General features: G+C 39.6%; 1 protein-coding gene across 1 annotated transcript in view; it reads left to right on the top strand.

Moving 5' to 3' along the window:
• Positions 1-26,919, top strand: part of SPEF2 (sperm flagellar 2) — a 171,259-nt gene that overhangs the window by 105,204 nt on the left and 39,136 nt on the right. The window contains 5 exon segments of the mRNA XM_032629118.1: positions 3,819-3,999; positions 8,199-8,346; positions 10,479-10,607; positions 12,601-12,739; positions 15,421-15,650. Of these exon segments, the coding sequence (XP_032485009.1) occupies positions 3,819-3,999; positions 8,199-8,346; positions 10,479-10,607; positions 12,601-12,739; positions 15,421-15,650 (827 nt within the window).

The following is a 26,919-nucleotide window of genomic DNA, read 5'->3' as shown; positions in this document are numbered from 1 at the left end:
TTGACCACAAGGGTTTCTAGTAAGGGATCGTGACCTCTACCACTTTTATGAAAGGTCCCAAGCTGCTCTGTGCGTATGTGGGCATTTGTGTGTGTGCATGGCATTATATAAATGACAATGGCAGGTGTTATGAGTCTTCTTTTACAGGTTAGGAAATTGAGAAACAGTAAAGACTCAGTCATATGTGATTATGACTTTGTGAGACTGAAACTTAGTAGCAGTCTAACATCAGATTCCCACCGGTAAGAAAACAAACTTGATGGTAAGGGTGGAAGAAAAATGACATTTTCAGGCAATTACTAGCTATATGTAAGTAAATTAAAACAATTTGTTTGGGAAAGTCACCCCAACTCTCTTAAGACTTGGTTTCCTTATCTGTAAAGTAGGGTTGTTGTGAAGATTACAGAAAATGAAATCCTCAAAACACATAGCACCATGCCTGGGAGTCAGAAGACTTGAGACCTAGTCCCAGTGCCTCTCAGTAAGTGATGACTATTATCGTCATCATATTATTACATAATATGACAACAAACTCTTCTTCCTCACATGCACTGTTTTAATTGTGAGTATCGCATGTTCTTACATTCCTCATTTTACCCTCCCTTATTCCAGAAAGGATTTGCAATGGCCTGTGCATGATAGGATTCCACAGTGATCTGAGGCCCATTTCTCTCTAGGCTTCTTCCATCTGGTCCCATCATGTCCTTGTCAGGACCACGAGTAAGCAAGAAAACACAAGAAGTCTGAACCCTCTTTTTGACACAGATACAAGTGAAATGTTTAACTCAGCAAGCTTCTGAAAGAGACCTTTGTAATTAAGAACAATAAAAATTTCCCAAAGTGATATGAACAGCCAGAGTTCATATCAAAAGAGGCCAAGTTTCAATGTCTACAGTAGCAGGGCATTCTGTTCTTAGCACAAAATAGCAAGTCAGGCATAATGGGGAAGCTATTAATGTCGGTTAGTAGAATGAAACAGGCAAAAGAACAGCCAGTTCTTACTTTTTGCAAAACACTCTGCACCAGTCTCAACCTCAGATCACTGCTGTGAGTATCCCCTGGAACTCTCAGCCAATCAATGCATCAACCAACCAACCAGTCTCTTTAATATGTATAGGGAAACGAACAGAGTGTTAAGCATGTTCACATAGCTTGTCTATTTTATTCCTCCAACAACCTAATAATAATAATAATAATGGTGTTAACTAATAACCAATAATGTGTAACAATATTATTATTATATTTGTAATTTTCCCAGAAGGAATGGAGCCTCAGAAAGTCGAGTGACATGCCCCAGTTCGTATCTACTGATACATCTACTGATAGTGAGAGAGCTAGCTGACCAGAATTTTTCCCAGTAAATGAATTCTAAATCCAAATCCCTTTTCTAAATGATACGTCACCACTGCTGTCCTCCAAAGCAAGGTGTTCGGAACGCCTATTGCCCCGTATTAAACATGTAGAGATGATCACACGGCCTTTATCTTATTAGACACGTGAATCTCACGTCTCAGTGACTGAGATTAAACACTACTTGATTATTAAAACGTCAACTCTCCTTGTGGGTGGACATATACTGAGTTGTAGACCCTCAACACGTTGCTTTTATAAGGCATGGTGCACTGTCAGAATTCCAAGCGCTATGAGAGTCAAAGAGCCAACTTCAGAAAACCTCGTCTGATGCTTCAAAACAAGGCCAAGCTAATTGCGTGCTGGAGTTCACAGCCAGCTTTCTGCATCACTGCTCTGGTCCCCAGCAACTTGAGTCTGCCAAGCCAAATGCTTGTTCCTCCTCCAATTTTAGCAAAGGCATCCTTGGAGCTCCTCTCTGCCCATTCCTTGCCCTAGCTGAAAACTCTTCCTATGTTCTGTCACCGAGGGGGATCCCAGCGCAATTAGCATTCTGCTCGGTGGATCGTTCCCTGCAGTTAGCCTTTGAGATCCTGGGATCCTTCAGGGATAGAACATTCTCAGGGGCAGCTCTAAAATCTCTACATAGGGGCAGCAATATGGTCGAGAAAGGGGGAGAGACAGCTTAACTCTGTGTTCCCACAGCACTCTACGAAACAGAGAAGCCTTCATCGCCCATTCTCAAGGGTAGGGAGGGCTGCTGGAGCTCTCACACCTCCGTGGGTCACCCCTTGCAGACCTCACATCTGTCATATCCTGCTTTTTAACTGTCTACTTCCGGAAGCCAACTGCTAGTCGTTTTAAAGAAGTGACGTCCAGTTCTATTGGTTTGCTTTTCATGACTGATTTATACCTTGTCAGAAGTTTATATCCCAGATAAATTTCAAACTTGCATGTCTTCATAATTGCCACTGTTTAATCCCCCTCCTCATAATTACTGAGAATTAGACCTAAAAATTATGTTTTAGCATTGCTTGTCTCTAGTTTCCTCTTTTTAGACTTTCTAGACCATAAAATATTTTTTTTCTTTTTTAACATCTTTACTGGAATATAATTGCTTTACAAGGGTGTGGTAGTTTCTGCTTTATATCAAAGTGAATCAGCTATACATATACATATATCCTCATATCTCCTCCCTCTTGCATGTCCCTCCCACCCTCCCTATCCCACCCCTCTAGGTGGTCACAAAGCACCAAGCTGATCTCCCTGTGCTATGCGGCTACTTCCCATTAACTATCTATTTTACATTTGGTAGTGTATATATGTCCATGCCACTCTCTCACTTTGTCACAGCTTACCCTTCCCCCTCCCCGTGTCCTCAAGTCCATTCTCTACGTCTGCGTCTTTATTCCTATCCTGCCCTTAGGTTCTTCAGAACCAGTTTTGTGTTTTTTATTTTTTTTATATATTCCATATATATGTGTTAGCATACGGTATTTGTTTTTCTCTTTCTGACTTACTTCACTCTGTATGACAGACTCTAGGTCCATCCACCTCACTACAAATAACTCAGTTTCGTTTCTTTTTATGACTGAGTAATATTCTGTTGTATATATGTGCCACATCTTATTTATCCATTCATCTGTCGATGGACACTTAGGTTGCTTCCATGTCCTGGTTATTGTACATAGAGCTGCAATGAACATTGTGGTACATGACTCCTTTTGAATTATGGTTTTCTCAGGGTATATGCCCAGTAGTGGGATTGCTGGGTCATATGGTAGTTCTATTTTTAGCTTTTTAAGGAACCTCCATACTGTTCTCCATAGTGGCTGTAACAATTTACATTCCCACAAAGAGTGCAAGAGGGTTCCCTTTTCTCCACACCTTCTCCAGCATTTATTGTTTACAGATTTTTTGATGATGGCCATTCTGACTGGTGTGAGGTGCTACCTCATTGTAGTTTTGATTTGCATTCCTCTAATGATTAGTGATGTTGAGCATCCTTTCATGTGTTTGTTGGCAGTCTGTATATCTTCTTTGGAGAAATGTCTATTTAGGTCTTCTGCCCATTTTTGGATTGTGTTGTTTGAGTTTTTGATATTGAGCTGCATGAGCTGCTTGTAAATTTTGGAAATTAATCCTTTGTCAGTTACTTCATTTGCAAATATTTTCTCCCATTCTGAGGGTTGTCTTTTTGTCTTGTTTATGTTTTCCTTTGCTTTGCAAAAACTTTTAGGTTTCATTAGGTCCCATTTGTTTATTTTTGTTTTTATTTCCATTTCTCTAGGAGGTGTAGAACACAATACAGCCTTTCATAGTCATTTCTCCATCTAAAGAGTTCTTCCAAGAAAACTTTGAAAATTGAGATTAAAGCAGGACAATGAAATTCACCAAGTAACATGGACACAAAAATAGGATTCTGTTAAATAAAATCTTTATATTTCTTTTTTGTTGGTTTTCCCAAGAATTCCCCTAGTTCGTCAAGGACCCAGTTCTCCAGAGTCATCTTTATCCAAACCAAAAACAAAAGCCATACTGAAGGGCAAGATTGATTACTCACTGGAAAACATAGAGCTAAACTTTGAGGCCGATGAGAAGATGGTGATGGACACGTGGCAGCAGTCTTCTTTAGCAATATCTCACATGGTAAGCAGTGCTGGTTACTACGTTTCCTTTCAGTAATACCCATTCATTAACTTCCAAAGTTGGTAATATGCTATAAACAGAAAATTTACACAATGTTCACAATATAAATCTATACCTCCCAGAAGTTTTTTCTTTCTTTCTGAAAGAAAAAGTTCAATCAGCAAATATATGAGGTCAAGAAAGGAGTGAACCAACATTTAGATTATTTTCTATGCTGGCCCAGGGTTCCAAGTGCAGGGCTCTACAGGGCCAAGCAGGAAATGTCAATGAGATGGGTTAAGTATAAGGCAATAGGGTGGAGTGGGACTGTGGCCAAGTGGAAGTAGCAACCCCATCTAGAGAGGCTCCTAGCCAACCTTGCCATTTAAGCATGGTGTCCAGTAGGGCCAGATTTTCAAGTTTTAAAGTCAGAAATTCAGCCTCTACTTTCTTTAAGTCTTCAAAACTAGTTCCTACCTTGATTCCCAACCAGTTGGTTGTCTGTTTCCTGAAGACTGAGCCTTCTCTGATTGCATGCTCTTCTAATCCTTGTAGCATTTATTGTCTCTCCCACTTTTGACTCTTAGTATCTAGGTTATTGTTTGTGATTTTTACCTTATTAATGTTTTCCTGAATACTTAACGAGGTTCTAAAACTTTCTGTATCCACTACACCTAGCATAATGCCCACATCTAACACAATACTGAGTCCTCAGTACATTCTTGAGATGCTGCTGCTGCTATGCTGGTGACACTGATGTTCATATAAATGATGATGGTCATGGCAAGGAGGATCACCGCAAAGACTACAACTACCAAGCACCAGAGAGTGGGAAACTGGATCTAGAAGTTCTAAAAAAAGTAGATGAATTATTATCCTTACTGTTAATTGAACATAAAGACAACTTACAAGTCTTATGAATCCCATTAAAATTACCTGGGGAAATGAGATTTTAAATATTAGATTATTTGAAAGAGAGTATCATACAGCACAAAGAGCACTGGCTACACTTCTTTTTTAAGCTGTGTGATTTTAGGAAAATCACTTAACCTCTCTGAGTCTTCGATTCTTTATCTGTAACATGGGAGACATTCTACCTTGTCTTTCCTTTCTTGAATGGTTGAAAAGATCCAATGAAATAATGTATATGAAAGTTTTTTAGAAATTAAATAGGTTATTATATTAAGAAATTTATTCAAAACTGTACCACTTTGCTTGTGAACCTTTGAAAACCACATAGAAAGCATAGGAGGAAGGATTGTTTAGTAATTAATATTCCTAATAATTACATTTGAATCCTGCTTTTATATTTCTAATAGACTTTTATGACTTTGATATTACATGTCTTTAAGTGAACTTTGAGTTTCAGATGAAACAAGCCTGATTCAGTAAACTGCTACAGGGAGAACAGGACCAGCTGAGATCAGGGCAATTGGAATGAGAGCACTTTAACATGGGCTTTTCGCTACACAGCAGTTTTACCAGGAGCTATTCATTTAGTACGTTATGTTAATTTTTAGTAAAACTTTCTTGTAATTAGCAGGTGTGCAATGATTTCAAAGAAATAAGTCATGTTTAACACTCACAGCGTCAAAGCATTATTTCTAGAGTTTCTTCAGCCTTACAAGCTAGATTGCTGGATGTACTGTGAATTATGTTAATTTTTGAAAGAGACCCAGAGGTGTTTGAGGGAAGTGGACCAGAAAAATGTGGATGATGATAATTATCATCACAAGGTTGTTTACAGAGGAGAAAAATCCAATTTTAAAGGAAATTGCTAACTCACCGTGGTTTGCAAGAACACATTCAAAAATGAATTGCTTGCAATTTAGGGGAGAATGTTAACAAGTCTGCTTTCAGCTTTACCAAGAATTTGAAAGTACAGTATATATCATGAAATCCATTTTTATCAACAGAACATCTGATTAAAAAAACGCATACAGGGCTTCCCTGGTGGTGCAGTGGTTGAGAGTCCGGTCCGCCTGCCGATGCAGGGGACATGCGTTCGTACCCCAGTCCGGGAAGATCCCACATGCCGCGAAGCGGCTGGGCCCGTGAGCCATGGCCGCTGAGCCTGCGCGTCCGGAGCCTGTGCTCGGCAACGGGAGAGGCCACAACAGTGAGAGGCCCGCGTACCGCAAAAAATAAAAAAACGCATACACACCCACAAAAAAGCTGCCTAGCTCTCTGAAACATTTCTGCATTCCTCCAAGATTCTGCTAATACTGAAGAAGCTGTGGGTGTATTCTGTAGCATATGATTATTTTAAAAGAAATTCCATCAATCAATAAGCATTTTCTGGACATCTTCTATGAGCACAGCACAGACGCTACAAGCTATGCAGAAAACCAAGAAGCAGGGCTGGCTCAGCCCCCCGGAGCGCTCATTTCATTTGGAGATTGGGGACAAGATTTAACACTCGTAGAATAGTTGGGCAGAGTGATATGCTGCGCCATGGGTGTGAAGCGTGGTGGGAATCTGGAGAGGACAGGAATTGGCTGGTCTATCGCCCCCGCAGGACTGAAAGCTTCTTTGAGAGAAGAGATTAGATTATGCCTTCTTCATCTTTCTAGTCACCTCTATCCAACTTCCTGTTTCTCCTCTGGGCCCCTCCCCCAATTCTCCCCAGAAACAACATCAGGCTTGGACACAGTAACCACTGTAATAAGTAACTAAACTCCCATAGACCTCCATTTCCTCACCAGTTGCCTTATTGAGATTTTTAAGTTTTCAACCATATGTTGCTACTGCCCCCATGGTGTGTGCGGGTTTTCTTTCTTTGTTTTGGGAGTCTCGTCTCAGCTCTCATTTCTCAGATTTACAGCCATAAACGCCCTTCACCTCAGCAGGGGCAGGTGAACTTATTTTAGCAGGTCCAGTCTTTCTCTTTTTCATGTTTTTCATTTTTATTTTGTATTGGAGCATGGTTCATTAACAATGTTGTGTTAGTTTCAGATGTACAGCAAAGTGATTCAGTTATACATATACATGTATTTATTCTTTTTCAAATTCAATCCCATTCCTGGGCATATATCCAGAGAAAGACATGGTTCAAAAGGTCCAGTCTTGGGGCTTCCCTGGTGGTGCAGTGGTTGAGAGTCCGCCTGCCGATGCAGGGGACACGGGTTCGTGCCCCAGTCCGGGGAAGATCTCACATGCTGCGGAGCGGCTGGGCCCGTGAGCCGTGGCCGCTGAGCCTGCGTGTCCGGAGCCTGTGCTCCGCAACGGGAGAGGCCACAACAGTGAGGGGCCCGCGTACCGCAAAAAAAAAAAAAAAAAAGTCCAGTCTTTCTAACTGCAGGCACAGCCCCAGCTGTACAAGCCCCAAGACAAGGTTTTCCTGCTGCCTGCAGAGCACAGCCAGCCTCATAGGCAAGATGGAGGGATCCCAGCAGCACTTCGCACATCTCCCTCTCTGCCCTTCATCAGCTATTATATTGTGACCACACAACTAATCTCTCATACCAGGAAATCTATGAGAGTGAAAGGAGGGTGCTGATATGAAGAGAAGCTGAAATTTCCCCCAAGTAGAGGAAGTTAAGAAGCAGCGATGCAGTTAGCCTATGGGACAGGTCATCCTCATGAACACTGCACCTTGCTGGGGTGATGTCTAGTGTTAGAATAGAATGGAAGCCCAGGAATCAAGTGTCCGTGAGCCCAATTAATACAGGGCATGTGCCCCCAAAACTTGGCTGGAGGACATGAAAAATTGTCACCAATTTTATGTATGAAGCACAGACACACATGAAATACATAGGCAGATACCCTTCTGCAGTATTACAATTTCAGGAAGGGGAATGTGGTTAGGAGAAACTGACTTAAAAACAATCAATAATGAAAAAAAACCTGAGAAACAATGATATAAAGGAATGCCCCAGGTTGAAGGCCAAGAAATAACAGGCACTTGGAAGAATAGTGGGTGTTAAATCCATAGGGTCTGAGATTAAAAAGAAAGAAATGTTTGTGTAACTAAAGACGAATGGCAGGCAGGGCTTGAGAAAGTGAGTGGCCTCCACACAGGTGGCCTCTGGGAAGCTACATCTTGGGACAGAGACAGGTTTCCATTTAAGTAGAATCTTTTAAATCTTCTGTAAAGATTGAGTACATGGCATGTTTGCTGTAGAATGAGATTTCAATGGAATTGGGTGACGGCTAAATCCAAATAGCTATCGTCTTTCATAAACGTTGTATTAACTGAAATGTTGCTCTTATACAACCAGGTGGCTGCTGAAATTCATCAGAGACTCATGGAAGAAGAAAAAGAAAACCAGACAGCAGACGCAAAAGAAAAACCTCCTCAGGTAGCTGCAAATAAAAAAGTGAAAAAGGAGCCGCCCCAAAAAAAGAAAGAGGACAAAAAAGGAAAAGGTATTCATGGCTTTAGCGTCCAGAAGCCTGGATGCTTAACCTCCCCTTGGTGGAGAACAAGCACTTAACCAGGCACATGAGCCTCTGAGCTACTAGAATGCTGTTCATTAGGTTTTACTTCGAGACCCAGTCTTCTGTGAGCCTGAGTGTTAGTTGGCAAACATTCTCCATGCCAGCGTTTATCCGAATAGCCAAGTGTATCCAGGGTGAAATAAATCTCAAAGATAGTTTTGAACATGTGAAAAGAACTCCAAGATGACACTATGTAATCTGAAAAGTGTGTGCAAGGGGGCTGACACTGGCTGCCTTGATCAAGAAAGGGTTAAAAGCTAATTCTGAGTATGTAAGTTTCAGGTTTAATTCAGGTTTCAGGTTTCATTCAAGCAAGTCCTTCTCTCCTGGAGCCTCCTACCTAAAACTCAGCCTCAGAGGCAGGATGGAATGAAAAGGGGAAAGGGTGGGCTCTACCACAAACATTACCCTGGCCTCTGAATGTTTCCACTTGTACATTTTTGCAGTGACTTGAGGCAAGAGAGGAAGAGAGGGAAGCACATGAGCCAAAGTCCTTCCACTGATCAGTTGCTCCTGATGTGTTTGTTAGACCCCTGACATGCAGAACATGATGAGGATGGGTACTAAGGACACAGTGATAAACTTCAAAAAACAGAAACATGGTCCCTGCCCTGATAGGACTCTAGTCTAATGGCAGAGACAGACATGTGACTGGTCATTGTTCTTTATGGGGGAGGTAGAGGTCCCTGGAGAGTGCGGTTATCTCACTCCATCTGAGGGGTAGAAAGTGCTTTCCAGATGGAGTCCATCCAAGCAGCTAGAGTAGGAGTTAAGACAAAGCCCTCAGGATGGGGGTTCGGGGGGGTGGTGACCCCTGAAGCCAAGGAAAGGGTAGCCCCACAGTAAAGAACGGGCGATCTTGGTCCATTTCAGATGGGGAACATAAAGGAAATAAGCAGCATTTGAAGGAAATGCTTCCATTTACTTTAGTGGAATAATTGGTTGGGTCCAATCTCTTAATTTTACAGATGTTAAAACAGAAACCCAGAGAGATTAAGGGCTCTTTCATCTGTAATTTATACTCACCGTTCACTATTGAAATTAGCACATCTTATTATAATTTCTTTGTTTACATTTGTCTTCTTCCCAAAGTTTGAACCCCTTGAGATCAGACCTTCAAGAAAGATTTATTGAACTAAGTAAAATAGTACAAGCTGGGCCTGCAGCTAGAATCTCACTGCCATTTCTTATGGGCAAATTCTCAAACACTGACAAATTTTTTTTTTAATTTATTTTATTTTTTGGCTGCGTTGTGCCCTTTGTTGCTGCGCATGGGCTTTTCTCTAGTTGTGGTGAGCAGGGGCTTCTCTTGTTGCGGAGCACGGGCTCTAGGCACGCAGGCTTCGGTAGTTGTGGCTCGCGGGCTCTAGAGCACAGGCTCAGTAGTTTTGGCACACGGCCTTAGTTGCTCCGCGGCATCTTCCCAGACCAGGGCTCGAACTCGTGTCCCCTGCATTAGGAGGTGGATTCTTAACCACTGCGCCACCAGGGAAGCCCAAACACTGACGAATTCTTACTTTCTAATTCTCGTGTGTAATCATTAAAGTACTTGTATTTAAGCACTAGTTAAAAGACAATGAATTAGATTACGAATTCTTGACCATCAGCTACATTTCCACCTATCTGCTTGAGGTTATTCTCTGATCTTCTCTTGATGAGGACCTGGGAAACACTTGGCCAATACAAGTATCCCTTGTGAAGTGGTACTTCTCCAGGTAGCCAACGCTATGTCGGGGTTTGCTAATTTCTGTCCCCAAACACTAAATTGCATCCTCTTTGGTGTCTGTAACCCTGTCTGCATGAGCCACACACCTCATTTTTCCATGATGCTAGACGAATGGGTTATTATTATATGTGTCCAGGCAGACACCACATCGAGAATTCTCAAGGAAAGATTATCAATATTTCATCACCCACACTGTCTGGACCAGGGTCTCTCCTTTCCAAATCACCAGACATGTATCGCCCTACACACTTCACTTTGTACTCATTTTATCCAAGTCCCTTCGTGTACACTTGTATGTTGGCAGGTAACTCAGCACGTTTCATTGCCCTTTCAGGTAAATCCCCACCTATGGCAGAAACCGCTCCTGTAATAGTAACAGCAGAGGAGGCTGAAGAAATGGAAATAAAAAACAAACTGAGGCTCAGAATAAAGGAAGAGCATCTTGCTGCCCTGCAATTTGAAGGTAGCAATTGGAAAGAACTAAGATGATACTTTTAAGTAGAAAACAGACCAGTAGGCAAACAGCCGCTGGCTGGCTTTTGTCTATGAGGACACAAAGCAAACTAACTGAAAGGTACAACATTCAGTTGGCTGTTTTCATGTGACCGTATGAAGACTAGATCTGACTGTCGTATGATTGTCTGCTGGGATCTCAAAAAGGGAATTTGAGAAGAGGTTAGGAGAACACCAGCAGTAATTAAAATCTCAAAGAAAAGAAACAAAAGCAGTATTTTAGACTTGCTGTGATTTTACAGGCTGAAAGAAAGCTTGGGGCTACCTAAGGAGGTCCTTTATATTATAATAAGAATAATTTAGGCCTCTCATTAGGAAGGTAAACCCTGACTAAAGGCTAACGGGTCCTGAAAGTGAGTTCTTGGGAGCAGGGGCCACAGAGGAGCCAGTCATAGATCGATAATGTTCAAGGGCCTCCTTCTCTAAAGAGAGCAACAATTTTACAAGACATAGTCTTCTTGTGGCTATTCCAGTTGTCATATAATAAATTCAAAATGGAATTTGAAAAGATCAAGAAATTGAGCCAAAGTATCCTGATTGGAAAGAAACCATGGTCAATAAACTAGATGTCAAAACCATAAAAATGCAGCATTGGGTAAGCTGGGACCCATTAACTACTCAAACAACTAACTACTAAAGATGCTTTCCATCCCTTGCTTCTCTCCTTTTCTCCCTCTCTCCATCCTCCTACCACCTGCTTTCATAATGCCAAGAGTAAAATCTGAAGGATGTTGAACACAGGAAGTCAGGACACACGCTTGTCCTGTTGCCTGTCCCCACATCTGCTTTCAGTAGCTAAGTATGCTTCATCCTTCAGTTCATTCTATATGTGGTCCCTAGTGTAGCTAAATTCACTCATTTATATAGTAAATGTTTACTGAGTTTCTACTATGTGCCAGGTCCTGTAGTAGTTGAAAGAAATACACACACATATATACAAAACAACAAACAAAAATAAAATCCAATCTAGAGGAAGAGAAATGCAAACAATCACTTATAATACGTTGTGATATTGGAATTAGGCGGACAGGACAAAGGAAGCATGGCAGGAGTCAAGAAAGACTTCTGAGCAGATGAATTCATGCTTGAGAAGAACTGGAAGAATGTGGGAAATGTGCACAGGGGACAGCGGGGGCAGGGAAGGGGGAGGAGAGCTAGGTGACTAGTGGGGATTACCTGTGGAGTCTGAGGCACATTCTGGGAAGGAGTGATCAGGGAGGTGGAGGGTCGCATAGACCCTGCCCAGAAAGTTACATTTCCCTTATGGCGTCTGGGAGCTAGTGAAGAATTCTGAGCAGAAAGCACCTGTGAGCACATGCGCAGGTGAGCTGGGTTACTCTGGGGCGGGTGGAAGTGGATTTGGATTTAAGGTGGGGAAAGGAGCTTGGAGAAAGCAGGACGGAGGCGGTTGCTGTAGTTGAGGCGAGACATAAAGCAGTGCCCAATCGTGGTGATAGAAAAAGCAAGGAAGAAAGATTGGACAGATATTTTAGAGGAAAATCCACAGACTCATTGTGTGCCCAGAGCATCAATGGGCGCTGGGACCACGGGCTTCACCCTCCTGTCACCTGTCTGAGAAGGATGATGGCGTCGCCTTCCCAAGGTTCTAAGACGGGAGATCCAGAGACTTAGTACCCTCCCCCTTTTTGAAATTCAGAAATTATCTATTTGTGTTTTCCCATTCCAATTTATCAAAGGGTATATTGCAATAAAGTGCAATTACGTGTAAAGCTGAATTATAGTTTTGGTTTAAATAAACTGTCTAACCACACATTGCTTTGTTTCTAAGATGGATAGGGTATAGTTATCCATACTGGTATATCAAGTGTATGCCTAAAGTTTCACAGACTAAAGCATAATTGGTTTAACATTGAATTTGGCTAATCAGAAAATGCATGACATATAAAACGTGTAAAAAAATGTTTGTTTCTCTTTTTAAATAGAGACAGCTGCACAGTTCAGACTTGAACTGATCAAGGTAAAAGCACTGGCTTTCCTGGAAGAGTTAGTAACAAAGGCAGTTGAGGTATATAAACTCATGGAAAAGTGGCTCGGGGAGAGGTACTTGAATGAAATGGCCAGGTAAAGTACTGCGTGACTTTTTAAAATGTTTACTTTGTTAAGTCCTGAAGACCAAAATTGACAAAGATTTTTAAGGTGTTTACAAACTTGAATTACATTTACAAATGGAAATTTTGACCTTTTGGGAAATCACATATGCATTTGTGTTGCCTCTTTTTGACAATAGTAAGTCATGTATCAAAGTGCGCTATTGCACGTTATTTATGAAGTTGGTTTTCACACGGCTCAGTGAGGACCTTAGTTTACAAGGTAAAACTATAAGCAATTTAAAAATATTTTTTAGAAGTAGTATAATGTTTCATGTCTTTCTAATGCCAGACTTATTAGTCAGGGCCAATGAATGGGAGATGAAATCATTCACAGGAATGTTTTACCCGTTAGGCTGATTCCCTTGTGACAGCCAGTTCTACTTTTCTATTGGGTTCCAAAGCCTTTCCAGATCCTCATTACTGGTGAGGGACAGCAAGTCTCACCCGCTTAATTCTCCCCTGAAAGACATAAAGAGGCAGCTCAGCAGGGCGGAAACAGCCCTCAATGGAGAGTCAGGAAACCTGATGGTCCAGGAGATGGAGAATCTCTCTTTGTCCACATATTACAGCATGCCTAACCACTTCGGGCCCCATAGGCCTCATCTGTAAAAGAAAGCACTCCAAGCAGGCTGTTTTAAAGGTTTCTACTAGATCTAGATTCTGCGATACACTACAGTTTGCAATAAACATTTACTGAAAATTTGGAAGTTGTGGCATACATAGTATACTAACGGCAAGTATTCTCAGAAGCAACACCGGCCAGCTAGAAGATGGTTGTTAGGGTTTGTTTTCTCCAGTCCTTGTCTCAAAATGAAAGTTCTGTCGTAAAATCCTCAGCCTAGTTGTTTGTATCTGTTGCTCTATAGTAAAACACACACACACTCACGCCTCGGCCTGGTAACCTCACTGCAGCAGGGCCTAAGATACTTTGTCCGGCACTCATCAGCGTTGTGAAGCAGTGATGCTCAGTTCTGTTCTCTGCCTGCTGCCTACAAATGAAAGCATATCTTCTTCATTCTTAGGGTTCACAGCGCCCATCCTTGTGGCCACATCAAGAGGCACGTGGCCAAGTTTCTTTTTTTTTATCAGATGAACTCGTATTTCTCAGATTTATTTTGTGCGTGTGTGTGAGGTCAGATATATATAAATCTGACCTCTGAATATGGCCACAAGAAATTAAAACCTAGGACTGTCAAGCTATGCTTTCTCTTTTGGTTCTTGCAAAAATTCTCCAGTGATAAGAAGAAAAAGAAATAGTGCGACCTAGCAGATCCCTTTGAACTTCAAATCCCACTTTCCATTTTCATGGGATTTCCCTAGCCGCCCCCCCACCACCGCCGCCCGCCCTTTCTGAGAAGGTTACTCTTGGTAACCTTCCACTAGATGGCGCACTTATTTTGCTGTGCTGGTTCTGGCTGGGTGTCTACATTTGGAGTCCCTCCTCACTCAGGGCTACAAGCTCTGTAGCTATCCAGTACCCTTTTCCTTTGCTTCCAGCACGTAAACACCATCAAACAAAAAGTACCTGGACAATACAGACTTATGGACACTCACAAATACAGTATGCTGGAATTAAATTCCAGACTGTCTTTTGAAAAAAAGTGACTAATATATATTTTTTTAATTTTCAGTATACAAATATTTGGTGTTCCAGAGTTATATAAAAGCAGATTAAATATGCATTTTTCTGCCATGTTCAATCTTTATTACAAGACATAAATAAGATTGTTTCTGTAATACAGTAATGTTGTACTTATGTATTAAATTTCTCTGGCCTTTAAAATGGCCTTTAATTAAGGCCATAACTATAATCCCCAGTACAGCCTAAATCTATGCCCTATGTGGTTTCACATGAATAACCATAAGGTATGGAGTTGTGTGTTTTTGGCTCCAGTGCAAAGATGAGGAAATCAGAGAGCTTGAGTCATTTTCCAAGGACCCATGGCTGGAGAGGGGTCTGCAATGAGAGCTCAGCTTCCAGGGCTCTTCCCACTGCACCACAAGGTTCTGAACTACTGCTGCTTATACCACATGATTTAGCTGGGAATTGTTATTCTCTGTGAAGATAGCAAAGCAATTTCAATGGGTTATCTCGTCAGAGTCCACTCTGTCAAATGTGTCTTCAATAACATCAAACTCCTTGTTATGAAGTTAGAGAAAAGCCACTTTTCTAGACATCCATTATCAAATTTGATTCACTTTACATACAATTTGTCCCGATTCCAAATAAATGTGTTATCCTAACAGTCATATTTTACAGGCTTTTATGTCATATAACTTTATTCTGGTTCATACTTAAAATGAATATATCTATTGACATAATCGCTTATACAGTAAAATATGTTCTAATACTAATAAAACCATTTTAGTGGAGTCTCTTTTTGCTCAACTTTGTATAAAATGTGTAACTCTTAGCCCTGAACGAGCATGTATTTTATTTCTAATCTACATTTATTTATTTATACCCTGCTTTTTTACAAACGGCTTTGAGGAGAAATTAGAATTTTTTAATCATGCGGATTGAATTTTCTAGCTTAGCCAAATTTTCTAAATTTTCCAATGTGTTAACTCTGTGTGTATATCTAATAAGCAAACACTATTAATCTGATAGCATTTTAATGGAGATAACCCTATTCATTTTTCCACTTTCAGTGTGGAAAAATTAACTGAGGTAGCTCGCTATCACATTGAAACATCAACCAAAATTCAGAATGCACTTTATTTAGACCAAGAAGACTTCTGCATTAACGGCGATATAAAAGTCTTTCCAGACCTGTCTCCTCCAATACGCCCTCCACCTGTAGAAAGAGAAGAAAATGGCACCCTGACCATCGAACGGCTTGGCAATCTTCGGGATCAGTTCTTAGAGATAGCACCCAAAGGTAAGAAAAGTAATTATTATGAAAAGAGCACAAAATAAGGTTAAGATTAACCAGGATGGCCATCACCTGTCCAGAAGTAAAACAGCCCTCTGGGATTGTGTGGCACTAAAACAAGCCCTTGTTTCATTCTAATTTATCTCATATTTGCTTCATACAACATAGATCTGAATTAAACAGAGCAAGACAGTGGTTAATACATTGGCAGTGTGGTGATCCTCATCCCTGGTAATTCTCCTCTCCTGCCCTCCCTGCCCCTGGCTGGCAGGTGGGTAAATTTGAGTATTACTCCATCTGGCAGTTGAGAGACTGTCTTTGTGCATACTTCTAGTTTAAGTTTTGTGCTGGGATTCTGAGTTTGTGTTTCTGTCTCCCCCACTAGTCTGGGAAGGGAGACCACGGAGTAGAGAATTTCCCTTTTATGTTTGCCTTTTCCCTCAATGTTTCATAGACCAAGAGCAGAACCTTTGTCAACACATATTTGCTTGATTGATTAATTAATTAATCTGTTCACATGTAAGTGTACATGTTATTTTCTGCACACAGATTCTTGATTTCCTTCACATTTTATTATTATGGCTCTGTAGCATCTACACAGGCTTTTTTTTTTAATTTGGGATCTTTCTACTTATAGATATTCATCAATGAATTCCATCAGTTGATAGCACAAGTAATTCTGAGAGAACATGTAGGATTATCATCTCCACTTTATAGGTCAGGATACTGAGTCACAAGCAGTTGAGAACTTGCCTGTGGTCACATATCAATCAGGACTCTTCAGGTTCAAAGGTTTTGCCCCTTCTCACTAAACTAAGTTGCCTCTCATAAAGAGGTTTATCTTCTAACGTCTCCTACTTACTGGAAAAATCATTACTTTTCCCTAGAGAATAGTCAACTGACATTTGTCTAGTACTAACACAACTTCACTTTCATAATGGTTATACTTCACTTATTTTTTTAAAGTTCAGTTATCCCAGAAAACCACATTAGATCTCATTAGTCAAAAGAGTATTACTTTGCTTTAAATCTGAAGACTTCCTTGCTAAGCTCAGTGGGTGAAACAGATGTAAACATTTCCCTGGGTAGACCCCTACCCTAGCAAGTGTCACCTCATCTAATCAGCTTGAGTGGGTCTACACCTCCAAGATATAAAGGCACACACTACAGCAGTGGATGAACACCAACTCAGATTGGCAACATTTAGCAGGAAGCAGCTGGTCAAAAAGATATGGCCGTCAGCTGGTACAGGAAAAAAATCTCAGTTGTATAAAGCCAGCTCATGAAATCCCTTCAGTCTTTCAGTCAGGTAGATTCCATCCTCTTTCCCTTTGTGTGGGCTTACAATGTCTTTTTATTATGTATTTCCTTCTTCAAAGTTGCTTTTGCTCTTCATTTTATCCATATTGTTTACATATAAAATAAGAAGACGTATATGAAGTATAATTTGCTTTAATCCTAAACTAGGGTGACTAGAAGCTGGTCAAAATTTAAAGTTTTGGTGAGCATTTGAGTAGGAAAATTATCAACCACTCATAATCCCTTTCAGAAAGGACCTTAGTATTCATGGCGATAATCGTAATACATTCTTGGGTCCAACCTTGAAATCAGAGTTTGAATTTCAATTAAAAGTTTAAACATAAATTACAAATATCAGCTATAACTTGACATACGTATGTCTTAGAAGATTAACTCTAGAAACCGTTGAGACTAAAAGATGTCAACTGACACATTTATCTATTTTCAGAGTTTGGTAGCATACAACGGCTTTCAAAGTATGATAGGAAGAGGAAGGAAGGGAGAAGAAAGAAAGGGAGGTAAAGGAGAAGGGTGATAATTATGTATAAATATATATTTTAAAAGTAGGTGTAAAAGGAAAACCACTTGCCCTAGGGACTTAGAGTGTAATTTGAAAAGGCAAGCAAAGAAGAAGAAAGTATAAACTTCTATCTAGGTGCTCCTCTGGAACAGAATCTGAACTTGATAAAAGTGCTCAAGAATGCAAAGCAAAGGTGAATCAGTGTGCAATAAGGTTGGTCAGGAAAATTGTGTGGAAAAACACCTCGGAGGGAGGAATTGAAAGAAGTAAAGAGTGACTGGATGTCAAGGATACAGAGGATATTTAAAGTTGGGGGAACGGCCACCAGAAAATGTGTAGGTTTGCGGCTTGAGTATGGATGTTTGAGGAAGGGTCAGGGACCTCTCTGCTTCTCCCTCCCCAGTTGCATGGACTGCAGGAAAACAGATGCAGAGGTCAGCTCTGTCTGGGGAACCACCTCCAGCCACCCAATCTAGAGAATTATCCAGATTTAAGAATAATTGCTGTAATTAACACAGAATTGACAAAGCTATACAATACTGTGAGATTTGGGGATCTTGATAGTACAAAATGAGTTACGATCTATAAGCAAAGAGTTTAAACCCTTTTCTTTGTTATTGGCTCAGTTATACTATTTGAAAATATATATATTGCATATGGCACTTTTTAAATACATGTAAAATACTTAGCACAGTATCAGGGGATCTATCAATAGAAATAATATTCATTGTCATCATTTTTCTAATGTATAAAAGGAAAGCAAAGTAATAATCATTCCATTTTCTGGAACCCAGAGTCACAGAATTAGAGGTTCTCTGATGACATCTTAGAAGTCAGGCAGCAAATGTTAATGTTACCCCTCCCTGAGGAAATCCAATGATTACCACTCACTCCTTCTCCCAATTTCCCTGGCCCCAAAAACATCCTTTGACTTGAGTCTTTCTTATTCATTCTTGTTAAAGGGTACACACCAATCCATCTTTTACATGAAGTGTTTGTCATATTCTTTCCAAGAATTAGAAAGCAATCTTTTACGATACATCCCATGGTATTTACCCTAGAAATCTACAATTTCAAAAGACGATCTTAGTTGAAGTAATAACAATTTTGAAAGTATAGAGCAACTGGCTGCAAGTAGTACATTTCTAAATGTGGAATCCTATAGAACTTGCTGCTTGAACTTGAAAATTGCTGTTATTTCTAAGCCAAGAAGTGTGAGCATTTTCTTACACTGTTTCACATATTTCAATTTAACCTATGATATTTAAGATGCAAACTTCAAGCTCACTAAAATATATTAAAATATGGTGAATAGACGATTTTTTTCTAGGAAACAACATACATATTTGAATATAACAATCATTATGATACTAAGCCCAAAGTAAGATTTTCTTTTTAGCAAATTTACAAGGAGTATCAATGTGATTAAGTTATATTTTGTTCCCTTTAATTATGCTACATAAACAAAATTATTCAGAGAAATGAATAATCTTTCATTAAAACAAATGACTGAATACATACTTGTGAGTAACTAGTATCAAGATATTAATGGAGAAGATTTGTTCAAGATGGTAGAGTAGAAGGACATGCACTCACTCCATCTTGTGAGAGCACCGGAATCACAACTAACTGCTGAACAATCATTGACAGGAAGACACTGGAACTCACCAAAAAAGATACCCCACATCCAAAGACAAAGGAGAAGCTGCAGTGAGATGGTAGGAGGAGCACAATCACAATAAACTCAAATCCCATAACTGCTGGGCGGGTGACTCACAAACTGGAGAACAATTATACCACAGAAGTCCACCCACTGGAGTGAATGTTCTGAGCCCCACATCAGGCTTCCCAACCTGGGGGTCCGGCAGCAGGAGGAGGAATTCCCAGAGAATCAGACTTTGAAGGCTAGCGGGATTTGATTATAGGACTTCGACGGGACTGGGGGAAACAGAGACTCCACTCTTGGAGGGCACACACAAAGTAATGTACACATCAGGAACCAGGGGGAAGGAGCAGTGACCCCATTGGAGACTGAACCAGACCTACCTGCTAGTTTTGGTGGGTGTCCTGCAGAGGTGTGTGGGGGCTGTGGCTCACCGTGGGGACAAGGACACTGGCAGCAGAGGTTCTAGGAAGTACTCCTTGGCGTGAGCCCTCCCAGAGTCCACCATTAACCCCACCAAATATCCTGTAGCCTCCAGTGCTGGGTTGCCTCAGGCCAAACAACCAACAGGGAGGGAACTCAGCCCCACCCATCAGCAGAAGAGTGGATTAAAGTTTTTCTGAGCTCTGCCCACAAGAGCAACACCCAGCTCTACCCACTACCAGTCCCTCCCATCAGGAAGCTGCACAAGCCTCTTAGATAGCCTCATCCACCAGAGGGCAGACAGCAGAAGCAAGAAGAACTACAGTCCTTCAGCCTGTGGAACAAAAACCACAGTCACAGAAAGAGAGACAAAATGAAAAGGCAGAGGACTATGTACCAGATGAAGGAATAAGAAAAAACCCAAGAAAAACAATTAAATGAAGTGGAGATAGGCATCCTTCCAGAAAAAGAATTCAGAATAATGGTAGTGAAGATGATTCAGGACCTTGGAAAAAGAATGGAGGCAAGGATCGAGAAGATGCAAGACACGTTTAACAAAGACATAGACCTAGAATTAAAGAACAAACACCTAGAAGAATTAAAGAACAAACAAATATAAACAATACAATAACTAAAATGAAAAATACACTAGAAGGACTCAATAGTAGAATAACTGAGGCAGAAGAACGGCTGAGTGACCTGGAAGAGAGAACTGAGGAATTCACTGCTGTGGAAGATAATAAAGAAAAAAGAATGAAAAGAAATGGAGACAGCCTAAGAGACTTCTGGGACAACATTAAACACACCAACCTTCACATTATAGGGATCCCAGAAGGAGAAGAGAGAGAGAAAGGACCTGAGAAAATATTTGAATAGATTATAGTTGAAAACTTCCCTAACATGGGAAAGAAAATAGCCACCCAAGTCCAGGAAGCACAGAGAGTCCCAGGCAGGACAAACCCAAGGAGAAACATGCCGAAACACATAGTAATCAAACTGACAAAAATTAAAGACAAACAAAAATTATTAAAAGCAACAAGGGAAAAATGACAAATAACATACAAGGGAACTCCCATAAGATTAACAGCTGATTTCTCAGCAGAAACTCTACAAGACAGAGGGAGTGGCACAATATATTTAAAATGATGAAAGGAAATAACCTACAACCAAGATTACTCTACCCAGCAAGGATCTCATTCAGATTCGATGGAGAAATCAAAAGCTTTACAGGCAAGCAAAAGCTACGAGAATTCAGCACCACCAAACCAGCTCTACAACAAATGCTAAAGGAACTTCTCTAAGTGGGAAACACAGAGAAGAAAGGGACCCACAAAACCAAAACCATAACAATTAAGAAAATGGTAATAGGAACATACATACCAATAATTACCTTAAATGTGAATGGATTAAATGCTCCAACCAAAAGACACAGGCTCGCTGAATGGATACAAAGACAAGACCCATATATAGGCTGTCTCCAAGAGACCCACTTCAGACCTAGGGACACATACTGACTGAAAGTGAGGGTATGGAAAAAGATATTCCATGCAAATGGAAACCAAAAGAAAGCTAGAGTAGCAATACTCATATCAGATAAAATAGACTTTAAAATAAAGAACATTACAAGAAACAAGGAAGGACACTACATAATGATCAAGGGATCAATCCAAGAAGAAGATATAACAATTACAAATATATATGCACCCAACATAGAAGCACCTCAATACATAGGCAAATACCAACAGCTATAAAAGAGGAAATCAACAGTAACGCAATAATAGTGGGGGACTTTAACATCTCACTTACACCAATGGACAGATCATCCAGACAGAAAATTAAAAAGGAAACAAAAGCTTTAAATGACACAATAGACCAGATAGATTTAATTGATATTTATAGAACATTCCATCCAAAAACAGCAGATTACACTTTCTTCTCAAGTGCACGTGGAACATTCTCTAGGATAGATCACATCTTGGGTCACAAATCAAGCCTCAATAAATTTAAGAAAATTAAAATCATATCAAGCATCTTTTCTGACCACAACACTATGATATTAGAAATAAATTACAGGGAAAAAATGTAAAAAACACAAACACATGGAAGATAATGCACTACTAAATAACCAAGAGATCACTGAAGAAATCAAAGAGGAAATAAAAAAATAGGTAGAGACAAATGACAATGAAAACACGATGATCCAAAACCTATGGGATGCAGCAAAAGCAGTTCTATGAGGGAAGTTTATAGCAATACAATCCTACCTCAAGAAACAAGAAAAATCTCAAATAAACAGTCTAACCTTACACCTAAAGGAACTAGAGAAAGAAGAACAAATAAAACCCGAACTTAGGAGAAGGAAAGAAATCATAAAGATCAAAGCAGAAATAAATAAAATAGAAACAAAGAAAACAATAGCAAAGATCAATAAAACTAAAGGCTGGTTCTTTGAGAAGATAAACAAAATTTATAAACCTTTAGCCAGACTTATCAAGAAAAAGAGGGAGAGGACTCAAATCAATAAAATTAGAAATGAAAAAGAAGTTACAACAGACACTGCAGAAATACAAAGCATCCTAAGAGACTACTACAAGCAACTCTATGCCAATAAAATGACAACCTGAAAGAAATGAACAAATTCTTAGAAAAGTATAACCTTCCGAGACTGAACCAGGAAGAAATAGAAAATATGAACAGACAAATCACAAGTAATGAAATTGAAACTGTGACTTAAAATCTTCCAACAAACAAAAGTCCAGGACCAGATGGCTTCACAGGTGAATTCTATCAAACATTTAGAGAAGAGCTAACATCCATCCTTCTCAAACTCTTCCAAAAAGTTGAAGAGGAAGGAATACTCCCAAACTCATTCTACAAGGCCACCATCACCCTGATACCAAAACCAGAAGAAGAAACTACAAAAAAAAAGAAAATTACAGACCAATATCACTGATGAATATAGATGCAAAAATCCTCAACAAAATATTAGCAAACAGAATCCAAAAGTACATTAAAAGGGTCATACACAATGATCAAGTGGGATTTATCCCAGGAATGTAAGGATTCTTCAATATATGCAAATCAATCCATGTGATACACCATATTAACAAATTGAAGAATGAAAACCATATGATCATCTCAATAGATGCAGAAAAAGCTTTTGACAAAATTCAACACCTATTTATGAAAAAAACTCTCCAGAAAGTGGGCATAGAGGGAACCTACTTCATAATAAATGTCATATATGACAAACCTAGAGCAAACATCATTCTCAATAGTGAAAAACTAAAAGCATTTCCTCTAAGATCAGGAACAAGACAAGGATGCCCACACTCGCCACTCTTATTCAACATAGTTTTGGAAGTCCTAGCCATGGCAATCAGAGAAGAAACAGAAATAAAAGGAATACAAATTGGAAAAGAAGAAGTAAAACCATCACTGTTTGCAGATGACATGATACTATACATAGATAATCCTAAAGATGCCACCAGAAAACTAGTAGAGCTAATCAATCAATTTGGTAAAATTGCAGGATACAAAATTAATGCACAGAAATCACTTGCATTCCTATACACTAACAATGAAAGATCAGAAAGAGAAATTAAGGAAAACATGTTATTCACCATTGCAACCAAAAGAATAAAATATCTAGGAATAAACCTATCTAAGGAGGTAAAAGACCTGTACTCAGAAAACTATAAAACACTGATGAAAGAAATCAAAGATGACTCAAACAGAGGGAGAGCTATACCATGTTCTTGGATTGGAAGAATCAATATTGTGAAAATGACTGTATTACCCAAAGCACTCTACAGATCAATGCAATCCCTATCAAATTACCAATGGCATTTTTTACAGAATTAGAACGAAAAATCTTAAAATTTGTATGGAGACACAAAAGAAGCCAAATAGCCAAAGCAGTCTTGAGGGAAAGAAACAGAGCTGGAGGAATCAAACTCCCTGGCTTCAGACTATACTACAAAGCTACAGTAGTCAAGACAATATGGTACTGGCACAAAAACAGAAATATAGATCAATGGAACAGGATAGAAAGCCCAGAGATAAACCCATGCACCTATGGTCAACTAATCTATGACAAAGGAGACAAGAATATACAATGCAGAAAAGATAGTCTCTTCAATAAGTGGTGCTGGGAATACTGGACAGCTACATGTAAAAGAATGTAATTAGAACACTCCCTAACACCATACACAAAAATAAACTCAAAATGGATTAAAGACCTAAATGTAAGACTGGACACTATAAAACTCTTAGAGGGAAACATAGGAAGAACACTCTTTGACATAAATCTCAGCAAGATCTTTCTTGACCCACCTCCTAGAGCAATGGAAATAAAAACAAAAATAAACAAATGGGACCTAATGAAACTTAAAAACTTTTGCACAGTGAAGGAAACTATAACCAAGACAAAAAGACAACCCTCAGAATGGGAGAAAATATTTTCAAACGAAGCAACTGACAAAGGATTAATCTTCAAAATATACAAGCAGCTTATACAGCTCAATATCAAAAAACAAACAACCCAATCCAAAAATGGGCAGAAGACCTACAGACATTTCTCCAAAGAAGATATACAGATTGCCAACAAACACATGAAAGGATGCTCAACATCACTAATCACTAGAGAAATGCAAATCAAAACTACAATGAGGTATTACCTTACACCAGTCAGAATACCCATCATCAAAAAATCTGTAAACAATAAATGCTGGAGAAGGTGTGGAGAAAAGGGGACCCTCTTGCACTGTTGGTGGGAGTGCAAATTGATACAGCCACCATGGAGAACAGTATGGAGGTTCCTTAAAAAATGAAAAATAGGGGCTTCCCTGGTGGCGCAGTGGTTGAGAGTCTGCCTGCCGATGCAGGGGATGTGGGTTCGTGCCCTGGTCTGGGAGGATCCCACATGCTGCGGAGCAGCTAGGCCTGTGAGCCATGGCCACTGAGCCTGTGTGTCCAGAGCCTGTGCTCTGCAGTGGGAGAGGTCACAACAGTGAGAGGTCCACGTACCACAAAAAAAAAAAAAAAAAAACGAAAAATAGAACTACCATATGACCCAGCAATCCCACTACTGGGCATATACCCTGAGAAAACCGTAATTCAAAAAGAGTCATGTACCACAATATTCATTGCAGCTCTATTTACAATATCCAGGACATGGAAGCAACCTAAGTGTCCATCAACAGATGAATGGATAAAGAAGATGTAGTACATATATGCAATGGAATATTACTCAGCCATAAAAAGAAATGAAATTGAGTTATTTGTAGTGAGTTGGATGGACCTAGAGACTGTCATACAGAGTGAAGTAAGTCAGAAAGAGAAAAACAAATACCGTATGCTAACACATATATGGAATCTAAAAAAAAAATGGTTCCGAAGAACCTAGGGGCAGGACAGGAATAAAGACACAGATGTAGAGAATGGACTTGAGGACACGGGGAGGGGGAAGGGTAAGCTGTGAAGAAGTGAGAGAGTGGCATGGACATATATACACTACCAAATGTAAAATAGATAGCTAGTGGGAAGCAGCTGCATAGCACAGGGAGATCAGCTTGGTGCTTTGTGTCCCTCCTAGAGGGAGACGCAAGAGAGAGGAGATATGGGGATATATATATATGTATAGCTGATTCACTTTGTTATACAGCAGAAACTAACACACCATTGTAAAGCAATTATACTCCAATAAAGATTTAAAAAAAAAAAAAGAAGTAAATAGCATCACACTGAAAAAGAAAAAAATAAAAGACACATGCACCCAATGTTCATTGCAGCACTATTTACAATAGCCAGGTCATGGAAGCAACCTAAATGCCCATCAACAGATGAATGGGTAAAGAAGATGTGGTACATATACACACTGGAATATTACTCAGCCATAAAAAGGAACGAAACTGAGTCATTTGTAGAGACATGGATGGACCTATAGACTGTCATACAGAGGGAAGTAAGACAGAAAGAGAAAAACAAATATCGTATATTAATGCATATATGTGGAATCTATAAAAATGGTACAGATGAATCGTTTTGCAAGGCAGAAATAGAGACACAGATGTAGAGAGCAAACGTATGGACACCAAGGGGGGAAAGGTGGTGGTGGGGGTTGGTGGGGGATGAACTGGGAGATTGGGATTGACATATATACACTAATATGTATAAAATAGATAACTAATAAGACACTGCTGTATAAAAAAAATAAAATAAAATTCAGAAAATAAAAGGTATTAATGGAAAGAAGTAAAGCTTAAGGAGTTTTCACTGAGTACTGGTTAGCCGTATGAAAATTAAGTCTTCATTAAGATAGTCCTTACTGAAAACAATGGAAAATTAAAAATGTGTCATATACTGTCAAATATAGTATATAAGGAGTGCTTATATTCAGCACTCCTTTCCTTGTCAAATTCTGCCGTTTGTCATGATTCTAAATCTCCTTTGGAAAAGGCAGTAATTAGACATAAAATACCATTTGTTGATTGTCACAAATATGCCATAAAAACTGACCTTATATGTGGTAATCACACAAGATTATGCAAAATGTAATGAAACAACTTATCATGCTTAGCATTTTTCTTGCCACCCAGCACAGATCTATACTTTAGAATTTTAGAAGTAGCTTAAGTAAGAGAGAGCCTAAATCACCAAGACGTTCTTTCCACTGACTGCCCCAAGTATCATTCCCGTGAGCATTGTCCCATCATAGAAGGGATTTAGTAAGTATTTTCAGAATTATGACAGTAGCCAATATTGGTATGGTGCTAGGCCCTATGTATCAGCCCCCATACTAGCGTTTCCACGTTAATACACTTCTTGCCCATGGCTGGATGAGGAAGACCCATCCATGAGTAAGAAGAGTCAGATAGCTCTTTTCAAATCCCCCTCTTGTCAAATGACTGTAGTATGACCTTGGGCAAGTTATTTAACCTCTTTTCTCACACTTGCCTCATCTGGAAAATGGGGTATTTCATGGGATTGTTATGAACATTAGAGTAATTAATGTATGTAAAGTGCTTTAAAAGCGCCTGGTGCATTGAATGTGCAATTTCAGTGTGATATAAGCCATTATCACTTAATTATATAATTGAAGTAATATTACATTATTATATAGAGATTATGTAGAGATGTGGATGGACCTAGAGACTGTCATACAGAGGGAAGTAAGGCAGAAAGAGAAAAACAAATATCGTATATTAATGCATATATGTGGAATCTGTATAATATATAGCAGTATACAATATTGATACAAACTACACTTATTATTATCCAAAATGTGAGCTCGGTATCCTGAAGGTGCACATACCCTAGTAGGCACCTGCAGCATTACCCCAGAGCGGTTTCAGAAAAAAAACACAATA

The sequence above is a fragment of the Phocoena sinus genome, chromosome 3, assembly GCF_008692025.1.
Source record: "Phocoena sinus isolate mPhoSin1 chromosome 3, mPhoSin1.pri, whole genome shotgun sequence".
Classification (NCBI taxonomy): domain Eukaryota; kingdom Metazoa; phylum Chordata; class Mammalia; order Artiodactyla; family Phocoenidae; genus Phocoena; species Phocoena sinus.
Note: the sequence above shows the minus strand (reverse complement) of the source record. Positions and strands in the feature narration are given on the sequence as shown.